This window comes from Armigeres subalbatus, chromosome 1 (genome assembly GCF_024139115.2).
Source record: "Armigeres subalbatus isolate Guangzhou_Male chromosome 1, GZ_Asu_2, whole genome shotgun sequence".
Lineage (NCBI taxonomy): Eukaryota > Metazoa > Arthropoda > Insecta > Diptera > Culicidae > Armigeres > Armigeres subalbatus.
This window is the reverse complement of record NC_085139.1, coordinates 286,408,024-286,428,097: the sequence shown is the minus strand read 5'-3', so window position 1 is coordinate 286,428,097 and position 20,074 is coordinate 286,408,024. Positions and strand designations below refer to the sequence as shown.

The 20,074-nt window shown below is 38.2% G+C and overlaps 2 protein-coding genes across 5 annotated transcripts in view; one reads left to right on the top strand and one right to left on the bottom strand.

Moving 5' to 3' along the window:
* Positions 1 to 20,074, bottom strand: part of LOC134207679 (coronin-7) — a 101,350-nt gene that overhangs the window by 9,516 nt on the left and 71,760 nt on the right. The window lies entirely within an intron of this gene.
* The window catches only part of LOC134207680 (uncharacterized), a 91,470-nt gene that overhangs the window by 1,030 nt on the left and 70,366 nt on the right, over positions 1 to 20,074 (top strand). The window contains exons 2-3 of the mRNA XM_062683475.1: positions 14,065 to 14,457; positions 14,528 to 16,062. Of these exons, the coding sequence (XP_062539459.1) occupies positions 14,065 to 14,457; positions 14,528 to 16,062 (1,928 nt within the window). The remainder of the gene's footprint in view (positions 1 to 14,064; positions 14,458 to 14,527; positions 16,063 to 20,074) is intronic.

The window sequence follows — 20,074 nt, the reverse complement described above, 5'->3', positions numbered from 1 at the left end:
GCTATTTCGGTGGTAGGGTGGTCGGATACCGTGATCGTCAGAAATGATGAGGGGACAGTAAAGATGCCTAAACTAAACTACCTATGCAAGGTTCAATCATACGCAATCGTTTCACACTAGTCTATCGAATAAATGATGAATAAAGTAGCAAAGTTTCTACAGGATCCGATGATGTTTTAATTTAATAGATTTTTTAAAAGTTTTATATGAAAGATGCTATTTGAAACTTCAAAGGCTATTTTCTCAGTATGCGAAAAACAGTATGGGACTGATATGCGAAAGCAGAATAGTACCCCCTGGAATCAACATCCGTTCAACACTCACTGGAAAAACTTTAAAAAAATAGTTCGGTGTCTCAAAGAAAACTAGACAATGAAACTAAAAATTAATCGTTTGCAAAAACCCATCAGCATCGCACCACGGCGTTTGAAAGAATTTGGTTGAAAGGAATATTAGAAGATTTAGTAGATATGCTTGAACAAATTATTATTTTATATAAAGGCTATTGACACGTCAATAATTCATTCTAGTTCTTAAATCTTTTGGTAGATACTTCAGAAGGCTGTCAAGGTGGTGAGAGGGACATCGCCTATGAGTGGCATATGGTGGCTGTGCTCGTGGCGGCATGGTGAAAGGATTTTCGGGGTAGTTAGGATTGAGTTTTCATTTTGATGAGCAATAACAATGCCAATCTCCAATTCAATCTCGATCTTTTAGTAGCATAGGTGATCAGCACTCGTGGAACACATTTTTAACCCAAGTTCGACCTAAAGTGTAAAATTTTGTTGATTTATTTTGATTGATAATTATTCTTTTTAGGCATCAAATGATTAGAAATTTGTTCCCCCATCCATCCTGCCCCCTCCTTTTCTATTTTATGTTTCCGAACTAAAACAAACGTGATCATACTAATCCCGAAATGGACGTACCATGAACGCATCTCCAAAGTTTCCAAACAATATTATAGACTCTATCATATCAATTCGAAACTGCCTGGAAGATCTAAATCATGTCTATAAATTCCAGGGGAGTAATATGCGGAGCATCGCGCCTCCTCAGCATGTACACAGTTAGAAAAAAGTACGTAATACATAAGTATTTTTCACTCAAATCGGGGGTTTAATGTGGTAACTCAAAATTAAGTTTTTTTTTCATTTAATATTAAGTAAAATATACTTAATTTTAAATAGAAACTAATCAAAAGTTAGGTAAATTTCACTCAACTTCTAACTAATTAACAACTAACAACTTCTAAAATTAGGTACTTTTTTCTAACCGTGTAAACACAAGTTAACTACCCTAAAACTGAACTTTTTCGGACCCCTTATGGGTCTGAAGCAGAGGAAGGACCGCTGGAACCTACCAGTCAGTGGATGGAAAGGTCCGTTGTGATAAGGGGTTGTGACAAGCCTCGGATAACCTGGATTCTGGAATAAGTTTTCCACGAGTGGAGTTCACAGATTTATATCAGAACTTGTTATTCTGTTACAGCAGTTTTTAATAAGAGCGGTTTTTATAAAACATGTACCATTAGTAATTAAAATAACAAAAATTGTAACAAAATCTCTTCTAGTTTTAACAAAAATATTACTAAATGTGTTATTAATTGAACAAAAATATTACTCGATGTGTTAGGGGGAATGACGGATTTGGCAGGTTTTGTTCTATTATTGGCAGGGGGTTTTTTATGACTGACTAGGCTCAAATTTGGCCTAAACATTCTTTGCATATCAAAGAATATTGTGGCCAAATTTCATAGAATTTGGTCGACAAAAACCCCCCTGCCAATAATAGAACAAAACCTGCCAAAGCCGTCTTTCCCCCTACATAAATAAAAAATGGTGAAAATAGCTTATACTATAACAAATAATGTTATTGAAAAAAATATGATTATCAATTGTTCAGAAAGAAAGGGAGTAAATTCATGCCCAACGTTGATAGCGCGAATCGAAGCCTGGGATTACAGCAGCATTGGTTCGAGCGCGACTAGAAGTCGTCAACCAATGCTGGGTAGATTATGACTCAGTGCAGCAAACTGCCATCGACGCAGAAGAAGACATGAATAAGGAAGAAGAAGAAGAAGAAGAGAAACATTTAATCACAGACAAACAGACGTAACACTAGAAAAATTACCATCGACCATGACTTCAACGATCCATTTGAATTTGATTGATTGCGCAATTCAAAACTAGAGACGCTAGTGTCGTAATCCTTCGGGTTTGACATTTCACTCCAGCGCCTTCTGGTGACGATGTCATACGAAACATCGTTTCGTGTAACATGCTCGCAAGATGGTGGTAGAGTAGTTGAGCGATGGATTTTTCAGAAAAATGTTCAAGCTGTTACGTCTGTTTGTCTGTGATTTAATCATCGAAAGATTGCAAGGATCAGGACAAATGACCGCGAACAGCAGGCATTCTCTGGTGCGTAATTATTTATGAATCAAAAGTTTGATCTAGTCAATTTTCAAAAGAAAGCAACACACAGAGAAAATCAACCTTTTTGAACCAAAAAATAAAATAATTGAGATATCTTTTAAACTCAAATATTTTATTTTTTAAATCTAAACTAAAATATATTTAATTCGAAAATTTTTAATGTTGTTTCTACTGAAATCCAGTATAAATTAAAGCAGTATATTATAAACTAGTGTGTGAAGTAAATATTTGAAAAAAATACAAATATAATTATTGTGGTTATATTTTTCACTCGAAACCTAACCAAAAATAAAACAATTGATAATCATAAGAAATTTTATATAATATTTAAAATAAATTTTTGATTACAATATAGTAGTAGTAGAAACAACAATAAATTTTTTTGAATTAAATATAGGGGAACAGACGGCTTTGGCAGGTTTTGTTCTATTATTGGCAGGGGGGTTTTTGTCGACCGAATTTTATGAAATTTGGCCACAATATTCTTTGATATGCAACGAATGTTTGGGCAAAATTTGAGCATAATAAGTCATAAAAAACCCCCTGCCAATAATAGAACGAAACCTGCCAAGGCCGTCATTGCCCCTATTTTAGTTTTGCTTTAAAAAAAAATATTTGATTTTAAAAAATATTTCAATAATTTTATTTTTTGGTTCAAAAAGGTTGACTTTCTCTGCGTGAATATTTAATAGTAGTTTGTGCAACTAGTTGCAAAAATCGAGTTTTGCAACGAGTTGCACACGCTATTTTTTGCAATGACGAAAAATAGGCTCAAATATAATAAATCTGTTCCAAAATGGTACAATTTTATTCACTTAACAAGACCAATCTTGCCAAAAAATCACGTTGCTGCAGAAAACAAACGGATTCCATGTTATCGTGCTCCATTGTGTGCTCGACAGATCATAAGGCGATAGATAAACCTGCCTTTGGAGAATTTGATGTCATGTCCTTCAAATTATTTCATTTATTACGTGACACAAAGAATACACTATTTGAACAATCATTCAAGCCAATTCAGCTAAATGTGGTCATGTAATTATTGTTCTAATGCTGGTTTTCCATTATAGCAACCCATTTGAGTTGCATAATGTTCATTAAAGCACCCATGTCATCGGTATGGAAAAGTAGGCCGTTTTATCACTCGAACGCCAACTGTAAACCAGGTATTATGATCAGGAATTGCAAAAAATATTTTTTTTATTACAATCAAGGATGTTAACGATCATTCAGTAATTTGCGTTCGATCATTTAGTAGTTTGTCAATAACACATTACAGAAGCTGAATTTCAAAATATGTTGTATGGTGGACTTCTAGTGCGAAGGTTTTTCTACAACTTTGCCTAATGGTTGAAATGTGAAATTAATCAATGAAAGCAATTTCTGCAATTCTTGTTATGCACCCAAACATATGCGTTGCGTTCTATGTTGGCGAGGTTACGTTTTCATCTGTCGAATGAGCGACTGCTTCATCAGTTTTAGAACCACATTGGATTGATCTAAACATTTTGTCTAAACTGCAACAGCTTACCTACTTGACAATAGGTCAAGTAGTTGCATGGAAGGAAGAGAGAGCAAACGGACTTCCATGGAATGTTCTATATACAAAACACCCCTAGTTCATGTTCATGTAAAATCATGTTTTGTATGAATATAACAGTAATATATTCATTTGAATTCATGAATTTGATATACAAGTCTATAGTTAAATTTCAATATACAAAGCAACCCCTTTTTCAACTCCTCTCCTACAACCTAGATACGTCCCATATTGTTAAAATAGTTATAGTCAATATTATAATATTTACCCCTTTCGGTCTGACCTAGAAATCAAAATTGAAATAACCCGTGTAGGCTCATTTTTCGTCCGATTGCCATGAAATTATCAGGGAAAAAGCGTCATCATGCCTATTCTTTGGTACATTACTTGATTTTACCATGGTGCCAATCCGGCCGGATTTATTAAGGGGGGGGGGGGGGGGGGCCTGGGTCAGATACAGAGCCAGAACGGGGCATTTTTTTAAAACCATTGATAAATGAACGAAAGTGACCAGAATGCTGATGCAAACGTGGTCAATCATCATTGACCAGCATCAGAAGTTAGTTTTGATACAATTGAATCACCAGGACATGGTTCCGGATGTTCCCTGGGGTGGTGGACACTTTTCAAGTGGACACAACCCAGTCTTGCGACATATTAAACTTCATGGTTTTGGAAGACAATGCTAATAGATGAGTTTTTGAGAGGTTTTGGACACATTGGCCACATCCGGAAATGTTCCCTGGAACCTGGTTCGATCAAGAAAGTGGACAAATCTTGCCTAGTACCAAAACTCATCTTGCGACATATCAAACTCCATGATTTTTAGAGACAAGCTCAATAGATGAGTTTTTGGGAGATTTTGGAAACATTGGCCACGTTCGGAAGTGTTCCCGGGAGCCTGGTTCCCTCAGGGAAGCGGACAAGTTTCGATAAGCACCGAAACCCATCTTGCGATACATCAAACTCCATGGTTTTGAAAGACAAGCTCAATAGATGGGTTTTGAGAGATTTTGGACACATTGGCCACGTCCGGAAGCGTTCCCGGGAACCTTGTTTCCTCAGGGAAGCGGACAAATTTCGATTAGCACCGAAACCCATCTTGCGACATATCAAACTCCATGATTTTGGAAGACAAGCTCAAAAGATGTGTTTTTGAGAGGTTTTGGACACATTGGCCACATCCGGAAGTGTTCCCTGGAACCTGGTTCCGTCAAGAAAGTGGACAAATCTTGCCTAGCATCAAAACCCATATTGCGACATATCAAACTTTATGATTTTTAGAGACAACTTCAATAGATGGGTTTTTGAGAGATTTTGGACACATTGGCCACGTCCGGAAGTGTTCCCAGGAGCCTGGTTCCCTCAGGAAAGCGGATAAATTTCGATTAGCACCGAAACCCATCTTGCGACACATCAAACTCCGTGGTTTTGAAAGACAAGCTTGGTGTTCTTGGGAACTTGGTTTCCTCAAGGAAGTAAACAAATTTAGATAAGTACCGAAACTCATCTTGTGACGCAACAAACTCCATGATTTTGAAAGTCAAGCAAAATAATGAAGTTTGATATGTCGCAAGATGGGTTTTGGAGCCAATTGAAATTTGATCGCTTCGCTGAGAGAACTAGGTTCCCGGGAACACTCCCGGACGTGGCCAGTGTGTCCAAAATCTCTCAAAAATTCATGTATTGAGCTTGTGTTTCAAAATCATGGAGTTGGACATGCCGCAAAATGGGTTTCGGTGCTAATCGAAATTTGTCCGGTCCCCTGAGGGAATCAGGCTCCCGGGAACACTTTCGGACATGGCCAATGTGCTCAAAACCTCTCAAAATGTCATCTATTGAGCTTGTTTTTCAAAATCATGGAGTTTGATGTGTCTCAAGATGGGTTTCGGTGCTAATCAAAATTTGTCCACTTCCCTGAGGGAACCAGGCTCCTGGGAACACTTCCGAACGTGGCCAATGTGTCCAAAATCTCAAAAATTCATGTATTGTGCTTGTTTTTTAAAATCATGGAGTTTGACATGCCGCAAGATGGGTTTCGGTGCTAATCGAACTTTATCCGGTCCCCTGAGGAAATCAGGCGCCCAAGAACACTTCCGGACATGGCCAATGTGCTCAAAACCTCTCAAAATGTCATCTATTGTGCTTATTTTTCAAAATCATGGAGTTTGATATGTCGCAAGATGGGTTTTGGTGCTAGGCAAGATTTGTCCACTTTCTTGGGGGAACCAAGCTCCCGGGAACACTTCCGGACGTGGCCAATGTGTCCAAAACCTCTCAAAAACTCATCTATTGAGCTTGTCTTTCATAATCATGGAGTTTGATATGTCGCAAGATGGGTTTCGGTGCTAATCGAAATTTGTCCACTTCCTTGAGGGAACCAGGATCCCGGGAACACTTCCGGATGTGGCAAATGTGTCCAAAACCTCCCAAAAACTCATCTATCAGGATTGTCTCCCAAAACCATGAAGTTTGATATGTCGCATGACTGGGTTGTGTCCACTTGAAAACTGTCCACCACCCCAGGGATACCCCAGGGAATCAGGTTCCCGGAACATCCGCAACCATGTCTTGGTGATTCAATTGTATCAAAACTAACTTTTGATGCTGGTCAATGATGATTGACCACGTTTGCATCAGCATTCTGGTCACTTTCGTTCATTTATCAATGGTTTTAAAAAATGACCCGTTTTTGACTGCATCTGACCCAGGACCCCCCTTTAATAAATCCGGCCGGATTGGCACCATGATAAAATCAAGTAATGTACCAAAAAATAGGCATGATGACGCTTCTTTCCTGAAAATTTCATGGCAATCGGACGAAAAATGAGCCTACACGGGTTATTTCAATTTTGATTTCTAGGTCAGACCGAAACGGGTTAAATGTTATAATATACACTATAACTATAAAACTATAAAATTAAATTTTAAAAAAAATCGGAGAAAAAAATACTCCGGATAATCGAGTCTAAAATTCCGGATAATCGAACCCCAGATAATCGAGTCCCCTGATAATCGAGTCTCCGGATAATCAAGTCCGACCTGTAATCCAAAAGTATATGTTAATTTTATAATATAGCAGATCTTAGGGTCTGTTCAAATATTACATAACGCAAGATATAGGGGGTGGGGGTCCTTCGAAATATTGTTACGCGTAACAAGTTATTTCCAAAGGGAAAAATATTTTTAAAAATTCAAAAAATATTCATTATTTTTGAAAAAGCATGAAATATACAAAAGATAATATGGCACAGTCCTTCAAATTCAACTAATATTAGGATCTTTTTAAAAAAATCGCATTTGTTACGCGTTACGCATAGGGGTGGGGATGAAAATTGTTACGGATTGTTACGAGGGGGTGGGGGGTTCTTAAAAACAACATTTTTCGCGTTACGTAATATTTGAACAGGCCCTTATTATAATTTTAAAACACTTGAATTCGAGGCTGTATATTTGAAATGAATTATATTTTTACGATTATATTTTCTTAATTCATTAAGTGCAACTAATTGAGGGATATTTGAATAATCAAAATGTCAAATCAATCTGTCCAAAAAATGCACGCAAGAGCCGCAGGAGCATGCGCACTGAAAATACACTCTCCATTATTTTCATTATGAAGCGAGCATTTTCTGACAAAATAACGATATGTATCCAACAGAATAAGCTTTGCTCTATCAGACAGAGGAATTAGTTTAAGGGGAAACGTTTGCATTCTACAGAATCGATCCCGAAACGCAAATCAGTCCCGAAACAATGCAATGCTTTGATTAAGGCTCAAGACTCCATCACAATATTTTGAAAATTAATGACTGTATCGCTTGTTTGTAATAGTGAGGCAATTGGTACGGAAAAGTGCAGCAGCAATAGATAAATTTTGTTTACAACTGGGGTGGGTGGAAATGGGGTGTTAAAATATGCCAGCTGATGCATAATGTTGCCAGACTTGACGAAATGTTTATTCTATATCATAACACATGTTCGCGATGCATCAATTATATGGGTATTTATCGGTTTAAAAACATTTATTAACCACTTGGAATGCAACAGAAGCTTACATAACATGTTTAAATATTTATTTCTGGTATATTTGTTCAGTCCGACAAACAACAATGACTTTTTTCAATAAATAAATCTGGCAACGGAGAGGAGATGATTATTTTCTTTTGTATGCACACCTTTGTTTGCGTGCTGGCTGGCGTATACGTTGTATTGTTCGGATTGAATGAAGTTGCATCGCGTAGATTTTGTTCTCACCATTTCACTTATTGCGCTAGTGAATTTGAGTCTTCCGCATTTTATTGCATTTACAATACGGTCGTCAAATTTGTCTCTCACTTCGATTTTCGGAAAGCAGTTTTTGACAGTTTTTGGACGTGAAGTGAATTAATCGGTAGTCAAGATTGAATAAAAAGGTGAAACTCAGTTAGTGAATATGTTTTAGGAGTGATTAAATCAAGGAAACAGTGGAAAAAGATCAAGTGAAAAATCAAGTGCGTGTGTATGTGTTTGCTCCGAACGTTCGGAGTTAGTATGCGTTCGAAAAAATTCGAATGCCGGCAGGAAAGGAAAAAAGGCAGTTTTCAGCGTTTTTTCAGCAATTCCTCAGTAATTGATAATTTAGATAAGTGAAAAATTAATATGAAAATGCAATGAATATGCTATGATGGAGGTAAGTCGGCAAATAGCCCCAAAATATTGAATTTAGTTCAAAACTTTATTAGTATTAGTGCGGATTCAAATAAAATCATCGTCATTATCGAATTGATTACGGTTTATAGAGCCTTAAGTAAATATTGTAAATATTGATTGATAGTTTCTTATAAGTCTTCATCAATATTTAGCCTCTTTGTATTTTGATAATGACTTATAGTAATGCTAGGTCTTCAATCGATATTTAATAAAGTTTTATCGCTTTTTCTCAAATTCCTGCTTATTTTCAAGTGTTTGTTCAAAAAAGTCTTACGAGCTTTAAATAATTTTCTTTAATTTTATCAACAATCCTACTTCCATATTTTCAGGAACTTTTATGAAGTCTATTCTCCTTGGGAGCTTCCTGCAATTTACGCAGATTTCCAGGTACCATTTTTGACACACTAAACTGTTCAACCTTCCTACCTTTATTTCATAATCTTTTTGAAATTAAACAATGGACAGTTCAGTTAAGAAGGTACGCCTACGAGAGATTTACCAAAGGTACTGCAAAAATAAAAGATTTACCGAGTACAGAACAGTGGAGGACCCTTTTTAGAAGATAGGTTTACTGAAAGTAAAGTCTTAGCTTGCATTTTACAGCGAAAGACTGTTAGATCGTTAGAATTAACTTAAAGAAAACATTAGGCATATGAACATTTTTATGTATTTTTTTTAATGGCTTATCAATGAACCATTTTGTAATCTTTTAAATATGTTTTCCCTGTATCAACGGTTTCGTGCAATACAGGCACAACTCGAAATCTGAAAATGTTCAGAAACAACGTTAAAAAATTTCAATAAAAATTCTTTTATGTTTTTGTAAATATTTCGAATTCCATGGATATTTCTGCATGTCTTGATACATCAGGATTACTTTAATGTGTTTCAATATAAAAACTTAAAAAACTCAATAAATTCGATCAATAAATCAGCTTTACTGAGCTGCTTAAGCGAAAAACGTACTCTTAAAGGAACTTTTGGTTACTTGGGTACACTGCTAAAAAAGTTTACACACAAAAGACTTTAAAGTATGCTCTTTTGAATATGAAGTATTCAAATATGACTTCAAAGTACGCTCTTTCGTGGGAGAATGGGACTACACACAAAAAGGAATAAATATTATGCACAGTTATGACTATATTTTATTCACAAAATCACAAATGATTAACTTTTATTCATATAAACAGGAAAAATGTGTAAAACTTATGCTTTTTATGCATCAAATTTTACTCCTTTTGTGGGTAGTCCCATTCTCCCGCAAAAGAGCATACTTCTCCACAAAAGAGCATATTTTCAATTTTGCGTGTAGAAGGCGAGACGAGTATTGGCCCTGACGAAAGCGAGAATACAAAATGGGGGTCGGCTGATGTTTTTTGCTTTCACCCAGCAGGGATATAGGACGTCAATTTTAAAATGCTTATTAAAGCGTTAAAACACATTTAAGCAGAAAATTGTTCATTTTTTGGGTCAAAAATTTAATTTACTTTCATATAGGTAACACGAAAGTTGAATTATTTTGATTAAAAAACATGTGTAGATAAGGAGCCTAACATGTAGTTTTTCAAAATTCTAACCCTGTGTTTTTTTTAGTTTTCAACATATCACTGTTAATAACATTTTAACAGCATTTTAAAATACACTGCCTATACTTCACCATGTTGAAAAACAGTGATTTCACGCACACGTCCGTCGCCGCTAGATGGCAACAGCGCGGCTGCGTCAAAGCGAATGGACATATCATCATCATCATTATCATCAACTACACGCCTAGAATGAGCTACGCTGTGCCAGTTGTTTTGGCGGTACTTATCATTGACTATAGATAGTGGAATATATAGATGAGCGAAGATAAATCCTCTGTCTCCAAACGAACTATCAAACGTGTCTCCAAACGAGCATGACGTCACGATTTCAATGGAGATGTTAAGGGCTGTGACGTCATATGCGCGTCTGCACGGTCAAAACAAGCGACTCAGCCATGCTTTCGCTCATCTATAGATTCTACTATCTATATCATTGACCGTTTTGCTTTGTTGCATTCGACGTGGAATCCGGTCCCATTGTTTCCTATTGAAAATTGGCCAGATCGGCCATTGCGTTCCGGAGTTATTTCCAAATTACTGTTTTTCGCCGTCCTTCCTTGGCAAAACAACTAAATTCGAAAAAAAATCATTTGGAGTAAAAATGTTTAGCAATGAAGAGTTCAGTGCATGTTTTCTCTTGTTTCGGACAGAGGAAACGTCTAATTTCCTCCATAATTCATAAAACAAGAAAAAAAATAGCACTTATATAACAAAATTCAATAGATAAAATTAGAAATACTAGAATAAGAGATCGGCGAAGACGCCATCTTGTTTCCAATCGAACTGTCAAAAGCGGTTCCATTTCGACTTGTTTACTTTTTGCATCCATAAGAAATAAGAAGCAAGCAAAAATTTCAAGTGCTGCCAGTATCATTGTCACGATTTCATGCATTTTCATACGTTGCCATTTCGACAGTTTTTCACTCCGCCGGTCTCTGGTTATAGGGTTGCTAGCTATAACCTCTGTTCTGTGCCCATTGACACCCGCTATTGCAGCGTTTCTGATTCCCCAGTTACCCTGGAGTCATCCTCGAAGGTATTCAACGAAAGGCTCGGATTGTATTAAAGTGAAATTTGAGCTGAATAAAAGTGTTCGACTCGAGTTTTCCCGATGCGTCCGGTTTCGTATGCGATGTCCGATGCGTCGAGCACGAGCTCGATCCACTGGAGAATCTCAATATTAGGGTCTGTTCACAAATTACGTAACGCTTCTGGGGGGAGGGGGGAGGTCCAAGTTGCGTTATACTTTGTTACACTAAAAGGTGGGGGAGGGGGTGGGTAGTACCAAATGTTACGCATATCGCGAATAAAAGTTTATTTGAATGTCTTATTTTTAAATCACTGATTGAAGTTATTGCTGTTTATCGTTATCGTATATCATTATCGAAATCAAGCATGCTGACATAGCGGGACTGATATGCATAAAAATACCAAGTGCATATTGTATTTCTCGACACCACAGTTCCGCAAAACTATGTACATTAGAGTGATTCAAATTTTGACTTTTTCGCTCCCCTATGCTTAAACGTTGACATTTGCTGTTTTATAAATCATCCTAAATTTTTAATTAATTTGGATGTAACTAGACTGAGCACGAGCAGTTTGAAGTTTGTATGGAAATTACTATAGAAATCGTCACTAAAGCAAAATACCGTTCCGAGTTGCAACCCATTAAATATTCAAATGTAATCGTCCCGATGACTTCATAGAATACTTCCTTAGTTATAGGACAGTTGTTGTTGCGAAGTGATCTGACTTTTGTAAACGAAGTTATAAAGAAAACAAAAATGCTCATTATTGATATTGATGTTATTCTATTACGTGTTAAATTGAATTTACCACGATTCAGTATTTCCCCAATTACTTTTCTTACAATCACAGAATCGTTTCGCAACAAAGACGACCAGTTTCATTGCAACATTTTCTATGTTGCCAATGAAGTCGTATATTTTTAGAACTTAATGAGTAACGTTACGGAATGGTTTTCCACGAAAGTGACTGTTTTCATAGTAATTTTCATACAAACTTCAAACTGCTCGTGCTCAGTCTAGTTACATCCAAATCAGCTAAAAATTTAGGAGGATTAATAAAACAGCAAATGTCATCGTTTAAGCATAGGGGAGCGAAAAAGTCAAAATTTGAATCACTCTAATGTACATGGTTATGATCACAAATTATATTTTCGTTTCTGCTAGCTGTATTCTTGATATCCTTGATTTTTGATCATGTGCCGTCCCCATTCTAACAGTGTTAAAAAAATACCAAAACCCAAATGCTTCAGAAAAGGGAAAAAAAATCTGCCTTTAAAATTTTCACAGTTACGCGTTACATGGGGGAGGGAGGGTGTACCAAAAATGTTACTTTTTGTTACGAGGGGGCGGGAGGGGGTCAAAAACTCGGATTTTTGCGTTACGTAATTTGTGAACAGACCCTTACCACTCTAGTTGACTTATTAGGGTGGTCGGGTGGTCCGCTCTTATTGTCTACTCTACGGAGTTTAATGCTGCTTAATGTGTCCAGCCAGATTTTTTTCCGAATGCCCGGCTTGGAATGCAGCCTATGCTGAAGTAACTTCCAACTATCTCAATGACGTCGTTATTGGAGGTACAATAGAAGAAGAACACGATCGCAACATTCAAACTGCTTCGAAACGTATTGAGTGAACGTTTCTATGCTACCGCCTCCTATCATTGTCTCCTCACACTACTATCTAAAGCTGGAGTGCATTGTTTTTTTGCCGACGCCTCAAGGTACCCGATGGGACCATCAAGGTCGTGCAGCATAACTTCAGGATACTCACGAAAACGAAGCAAGGTTACAGTCAACTAGACCATGAAGAAGTGGCCATCGTATTCGCCTTTAAGAAGTTCCACAAGATGCTCCTCGGACGGCACTTTAGTGCCGGATCATCTAATCCCTTCTGTGAAACTTCGGATACAAGAAAAAAATGCCGGTCAACAGTGCGAGCTGTCTTCAACGCTTCGTACTCAATCTGCTGTTCTACGATTTCGACATCGAGTAACGTGCCCAACTTCGGCAACGCAGATCAGCTTTCCTAGTTGATTAACCAATACGTCAAGCCCGATTGTACTAGTTCCGTTTGTGTGTGAAATTAGAAAATCTAACTCTAAAACGAAATCTACATTTCTTAAAAAAAAAATGAGCGATCATATTGTTACCAGTTATACTCTTTTGGACAGATGGGAAGTACACAGTGTTATGGATACAAACACCACATCTGAAACACGTAAACCCATTTTATATTTAGATTGAAAGCCTCATTTATATCACAGGTTTTTCTGGATATCTCATTTGACTACTCATTTTTTTTATTTTACAGCATTAATGTTTCAGCTGTTTGAACGGTGTTACAACGTTGTATGAAAATAGTAAAATTGCTTGGAATTCATATGTTCCAACCATTCATTTAAATTTTCCAAAATAGCTGAACAAAGCTGCTATTGACGTGGTTCCTATTGGTCAGTTGTACAAAATGGCCCTCACTATTATCGTCAGATTATGCCAAATGACGTTCTGTTTATTGGCTGGCCCCCTTATAAGAAAATTCCTTGTTAATAATGTTGGATTACCAACGACGCGACGCCTCGGTGTCGATGAAGATATGCATAAAGCAGGCGCCAGTTAGTTGTAGTTGCTCTCTAGTATTGTTTTGTTCTTCGTGGGGGGTTCCCTTCTTCTGGCCAACAAATAAACGATTATGCTTGAATTATTAGGCTTCATTATCTACTACATACCTCTTTACTTCAACAAATGATTTCACAAACTATACTTTTCCAATTGTTCACAGTGAGGCCGGCTTGGCCATCCAGGAGCTGAACCGCAAGCTGGGCTTTCAATTTTATCCTGCGTTTGCGCACGAAAAGAAAACCCTACCGGCAATGGAGTCCAATATTCATGCACCGCCCCCTCCGTTCGAATCCTCTGCCGGTGTTAATTTGGTTCAGACCATCGAAGCCAGTGGCGACGAGGAAAGTTGGGAACTGACGCTGGCACCCCGCCGCATAAAGAGTGGTTTTTCGATTCCGTTGAAGGTTCGGTTCCCGGAGAGAAGCACCTTGGCCACGGCACCTTATTATCGATCGAAGGAAGACCGGATGTCTCCGCTGTCGCGGGTGGACATCAATCGCATCTTCAGCGTTGTTACACTGGTGGATAGTGAACATCGGGGGTTAAAGCCATTGTAAGTATAGAACCCTGATGTTTGAGATTGGTCAATGGCGTTTTTAATAATCTCGTTCTTTCATTTTCAGATTTGACACCAATATCGAGGATCGGATTACAAACTTTATGAAACGAGAAGGCGTGAACCGAGTGGAACTTAAGGGCAAAATCAATGGAAAACCAACTTTCTGCTTCAGCAGTCTGCCCAAGGAAAAAAGCGCCCTATTTCCAGATTGTTTCTGTACGACATGTGGCCAGCGGGGGTTCTTCAGCTGTAGTCTCTGCGGAACGCAGTACTGCTCGAAGCACTGTCAGCACATGGACTACGATCGCCACAAGGACGCATGTCGGACCAAAACCAGCGACACCGAAACCAGCAGGTGTTCCACCCCGAGCAAAAAAGGTGGATTCCAAGATCTAGACGAACCCTGTTTGGTACAGGAAGACTTTCGGAAAGGATCTCATATCGTAATCCTATCGGTGTTAAGTCAAGAACGAGTCTTTGTGCGATCGCTGGACAAAGAAAGCAACAAAGAGTACTTACAGACACTAAGCGATATCGCCAAAGCCGGATTGACGGCAGAAAAGCTAAGCGCATTTCCCGAACCTGGAGACATATGCCTGGCACTGTACGAACCGTTGAAAATCTATGCCCGCGTTTTAATTGTAAAAATCACCAAACAAGGAGCCCTTTGTGTGTTCATCGAATTTGGCCTAATCCAAGTCATTACTATTGACGACATTCGCCTACTGTCCAACAGTGACCTCAAATATCGCAAAGTCCGCGTCCATAAGGTGCACCTAAAGAGCATCACCGAGGAGTATGGCCACATCGAGAAAGCCATGACCTATCTGAACACCCTCATCGATCAACCGCTCGAAATGAAGGTCCAGCTTGAAATGGGCAACCTGGTGGATGGCGAACTGCGTACAGCCGCCGGAATCAGCATCAATAAGAAAATCAACGATCTCATAACCATTCCCATCTATAAAGGAGCCGAGCATCCGGACTCCTACGTCGACTATAAAACCGTTCCCCATAAAACTCTTCCTCCTAACAAACAACTCGATATTCTGATCCTCAACCGGACGACCATCAAGCTGGACTTCCGCGTGTCTCTCATAGCGTATGACGATCTTCCGTACTTGCAGGACCTCCAAAGCAAACTGCAAAGTTACGGGAAGAAGGTGAGCCGATTCGTTGAACACTACACCCCCCGATTGCACGAGCTTTGCTTAGTGCGGAACATGGACACGTGGTACCGGGCCGTCTGTCTGGAGTCGGTGGGTGACGGCCGTCCGACCGTGTACCTCTGCGACTACGGGTGTCTCATCATGGCCAAGCTGGACAACATTCGGAAGATTCCGCCCTCGCTGGCAATGGAAGTGCGAACGACGGATGCGCGGGTTTTCGGTGTGGAAGAAGCGGAAAAAGCGGGCGTGAAAATCGATTCGGAGTTTTTGGACATCTATCTGGAGGAGAATGAGCGGATGACGGTGCAGACCAGTGAGGAGGTGGAGTTTAAGGAGTTCGAGCTGGCGCTGTCTAAGGATGAGACCTCGATGTTGTCGGTGATCAAGGTGCCGGATTTGATCAGCTTCATGGAGGATCGCGCTCATTGCGGTAAGTCTTTAGAATTTGCTACTTCTAAAAGGGATGGTAAATAGATATTCCGCATTGAGGGAGCAGATATCTGGGTAGATTTCGTGGTAGAAAAAAAGAGAACTCCGAACTTGAAACTTAGCAAAACAAAAGTTGTCTATAGGTCATGTAGTAGCCGCCATTAATTTTAGTGGGAGTCTCAATAGTGTCATAACGAGTAGGATTTCTACAGTCGACTGGAATTTTTTTCAAACCCGGTTGTCAAAATCTGGGAATTGATTTGGATCACTTATGAAAATGTGAGACGCCACTTTCCTCGTTTGTTCAATCAACTCAAATAGATTAGTAATAGATTCCAAATGCTTTGAAGCTATGGCCTATAAGCAACGCTTTTCAATAACAACATTGTAGGGCAGGCTTTCCAAATGTACAGCCTTTCCGCTGCAGTCAGTTTGGAAGAGCACTAACTGTCGCATTGCATGCTATCAGTCGCTCCATGCTGCTTACTTCTCATTCAACCCGAAGTGTCGTAGCGACGGCATGCACGAATGCACGATGGACGCTGTTGCCAAACTTTCGGCATCACAGCAACTAGTTCGACATCGTAGCGCCGTGGATGTAGTGAGTCGGATGGGCTGTTCATAGTAAATGTTGTCTTGTGTGCTTTGACGCTCATTCGTCGTCATGAAGACAGCCGGCATTACTCGAAGAGATTCTTCGGTTTTTTCGTATGAACTGTCAATAAAACAGTTTGCTCGCGGCTGTCATGGGGTGGCTATCTAATGTGTGTTAGTAGAGCTGATTTGACGCTCCAGCTAAATTTGGTACATCCTACTCTTAACCATCCTCAATTTTCTACTTTGCTTATTTCTGTGGTTTTCTGATGCCAAGAGAAACAATTAAATTGATTTCACAAAACAGCTGTAAAAATGGCTATTTGCGCACATAACCCGTTCAGCACGCACGCGGTTCTGAAACGCTCATACAGGCTCGCTCGTGCTGTGTATCACGAGCGATGTTTTCTTGTTAAATAGTGTTGTACAAAAAAAGCGCGTGCTCGAGTGTTAAAATTCTAACTGTCCGGATGTGGGGTACAGCGGCTGGATTCCGAAATTGATTTTACATTACAATTTAACGATATATCCAGCAAAGTTAATTAAAATATAATTCATTTTTACCATCTCCACATAATCATAATGCGTTCAATCAATTTTAATATTATTGATTCAAACCTGCTTGTTTATAACATGTGGATCAGATCTTCCATAAAGGCAAAGGACTTTGAAATAGCTTCCTTTTGTTCTGAAGGGATTTCGGCAAGTATTGTTTTAAGAAGTGTCCCGGTATTAGAAGGTGTTCGGCGTGCGCTGGGCGATCTCCCCCTATATGTTCATGTTTTGTCCGATAAAAAGTATTTAATGTTGTGCTTCTGAGTCACATATAAAAGTAAAAGATAAATTTGAAATGCTACTTAATAACTATTGAATTACTCACAACTCATTTTTCACCTTTTATAAATGATAAATTTTTAATTATTTTAAAACGGTTCACGATTATGTAATATCGATTCTAGATAGAAATGGTTTTCTAATTTGATTTCCCTTCTCTCCGTTGGATGCGTCCCTTTAGAGCTTTTCGGAATTGTGTCATTGGTGGAGGAAGGACGTTTTTGAATGGTTTAATATTACTAACTATTTTTTTTTTTTTTTGAAAAAAAGTCTGATTTGATTTTCTATAAGATTTCTTAAAAAATTTGGTAAGATCTTTCTCGTAGAATTTCTAAAGGAATTACCAAAAAATCGTCCCGGAAATAAATTTTCTGTGGCTTTTCCATAGCAATTTCTTGTAGAGTTCTTTACATAGGATTTTTGTGGATTTTCTGGAAGTGTTTTCTGTGCAACTTGTTTGGCCACTGAAATTCGCTTTTTAAATTCCTGGTTTTTTCGCTTTTCCCGATAAGTTTCGTCATATTTTCCGGGTTTTTATTTTACTTGTAAAGAAATCAGGGTAAGACTTTATGAACTGAAACTTGGTATTTTTATTTGTGACAAAACCGGAGGTCAATACATTTTACTTTTCGATACGAATGCAGGGTACACTTCTCAAGTTTGAAAAACGAGCGCTTCACGAAAAATGATAGACTTTCGTAGCTAATAAGACATTCACATTCCAATCGAATTTCTACACCAATTTTTCGTAAGCATCATTTTTTTTATTCATCTTTAATTTGGAAGGCTAATTTGCCGTGAAGCATTATGGAACACATGTTTTTTAATACAATATTTCAAGATTCCATTACAAGAATCTATGACAAAAGGTCGAAAGACAAATGGTCGGAAGGACAAAAGGTCGAAAGACAAAAGGTCGAAAAGACAAAAGGTCGAAAGGACAAAACGTCGAAAGGGACAGAAGGTCGAAAGGACAAAAAGTCGAAAAGACAAAAGGTCGAAAGGTACAAAAGGTCGAAAGGGACAAAAGGTCGAAAAGGACAAAAAGTCAAAAGGGACAAAAGTTCGAAAAGGACAAAATGGTTGATCAAGAACAAGTTGATAACAAGTTTTGTGTATTTCAAAGGAATTTGTGAAATGCATTTAACTTCAAGCAGAAATTACACACCCATCCCAAATTGAAGAATGAGCAATTTTCAAAGAAGGAGTAATGACTATGAAACAATATTATGAATATCTAGAAAGTTGTGTCAGAAATAAAAAAGATTGTTGAATTAAAACCTGTATTGCGCGAGACAAAGTTGTCCTATACAGTTTGGAAAAAAATGCTGTTTTATGTTTCACTCTTTCTAACAATTAAATAAAATTCATTCAATGAGTGCAAATAATTGATGGATATCTAGGTTTTCTAAATGTTACTTTGATCTGTCAAAATAGTGCACGCCCCAGGCACGCAGACACGTGTATTAAAAATACACCTGCGTGTAATGCACGCCGGTGTATTTGATGTGCGGCGTGCGCCATTTTGACAAATCGAAGTGACATTTAGAATACTCAAACATCCATCTATTTGTTGTACTCACTGAATGAGTTTTATTAAATTGTTAAAAATTGTGAAAAATAAAAAATCAGATTTTTTCACAACTGTGTAGGACATCTCTGGCGCTAGATTGACTCTCTACGTTTCAGTTTCTTGTCTATTTCGACTTTTTGTCCCTTTACCTTTTTTTGATCTCATTGATATATTTTTTCTCTTGACCTTTTGTCCCGTTCGACGTTTTGTCCTTTCGACCTTTTGTCCCGTTCGACGTTTTGTCCTTTCGACCTTTTGTCCCTTTCGACCTTCTGTCCTTTTCGACCTTTTGTCCCTTCGACCTTCTGTCTTTCGACATTTTGTCTTTCGACCTTTTGTCCCTAACCCCCATTACAATATTGGTAGTTTTGGGGAACCGAAAGACTTGCGGTTTTTTTCAAGGTGGTAACAATAAATTCCTCCAATTATTTGAAGGTACGAATATGTTGGATGTTCCATTAGTTTAGGCCACACATTTTATAATAGTTTCGTGTTCTACTTCTACACTGCTGTAATCTGAAAAAGTGATCTATACGCCATTTTCCAAAAATGGCGTTAACGAGTACTACTCATCGAGCTCTTTAACAGAAAAATGAAAAACATACATGTTGTAAAATGGCTGTTACGTCACTTTTCCAGATTACGGCAGTACAGTTTGTACAGTCAATTATAGGGCGAACCTTTGAAATAGATACAATAAATTGGCAACAACGTTATATGCGAAATGCTTTGTTCATCAGGCACACTGAAATTGAGTGCTTCATGGCCATGTAATTAGTGTCAACCAGCATTTGCTCAATATGGTAGTACTACATTAGCACGTAATTACAATGGTTTGATTTATTTCTTAGTTGCAAAACTTTCGTAAGTTTATATGTCACAGGCAATAGACATTGCATGACTTTCTAGTGTGATTCTTCCTTTCTAGAGCATAATGTTCACAGAAAACAGTGAAACGTAGAGTATCTTATAGTATAGCCGGAATATTGTTAATGTTCACCTCTTGGTTTGA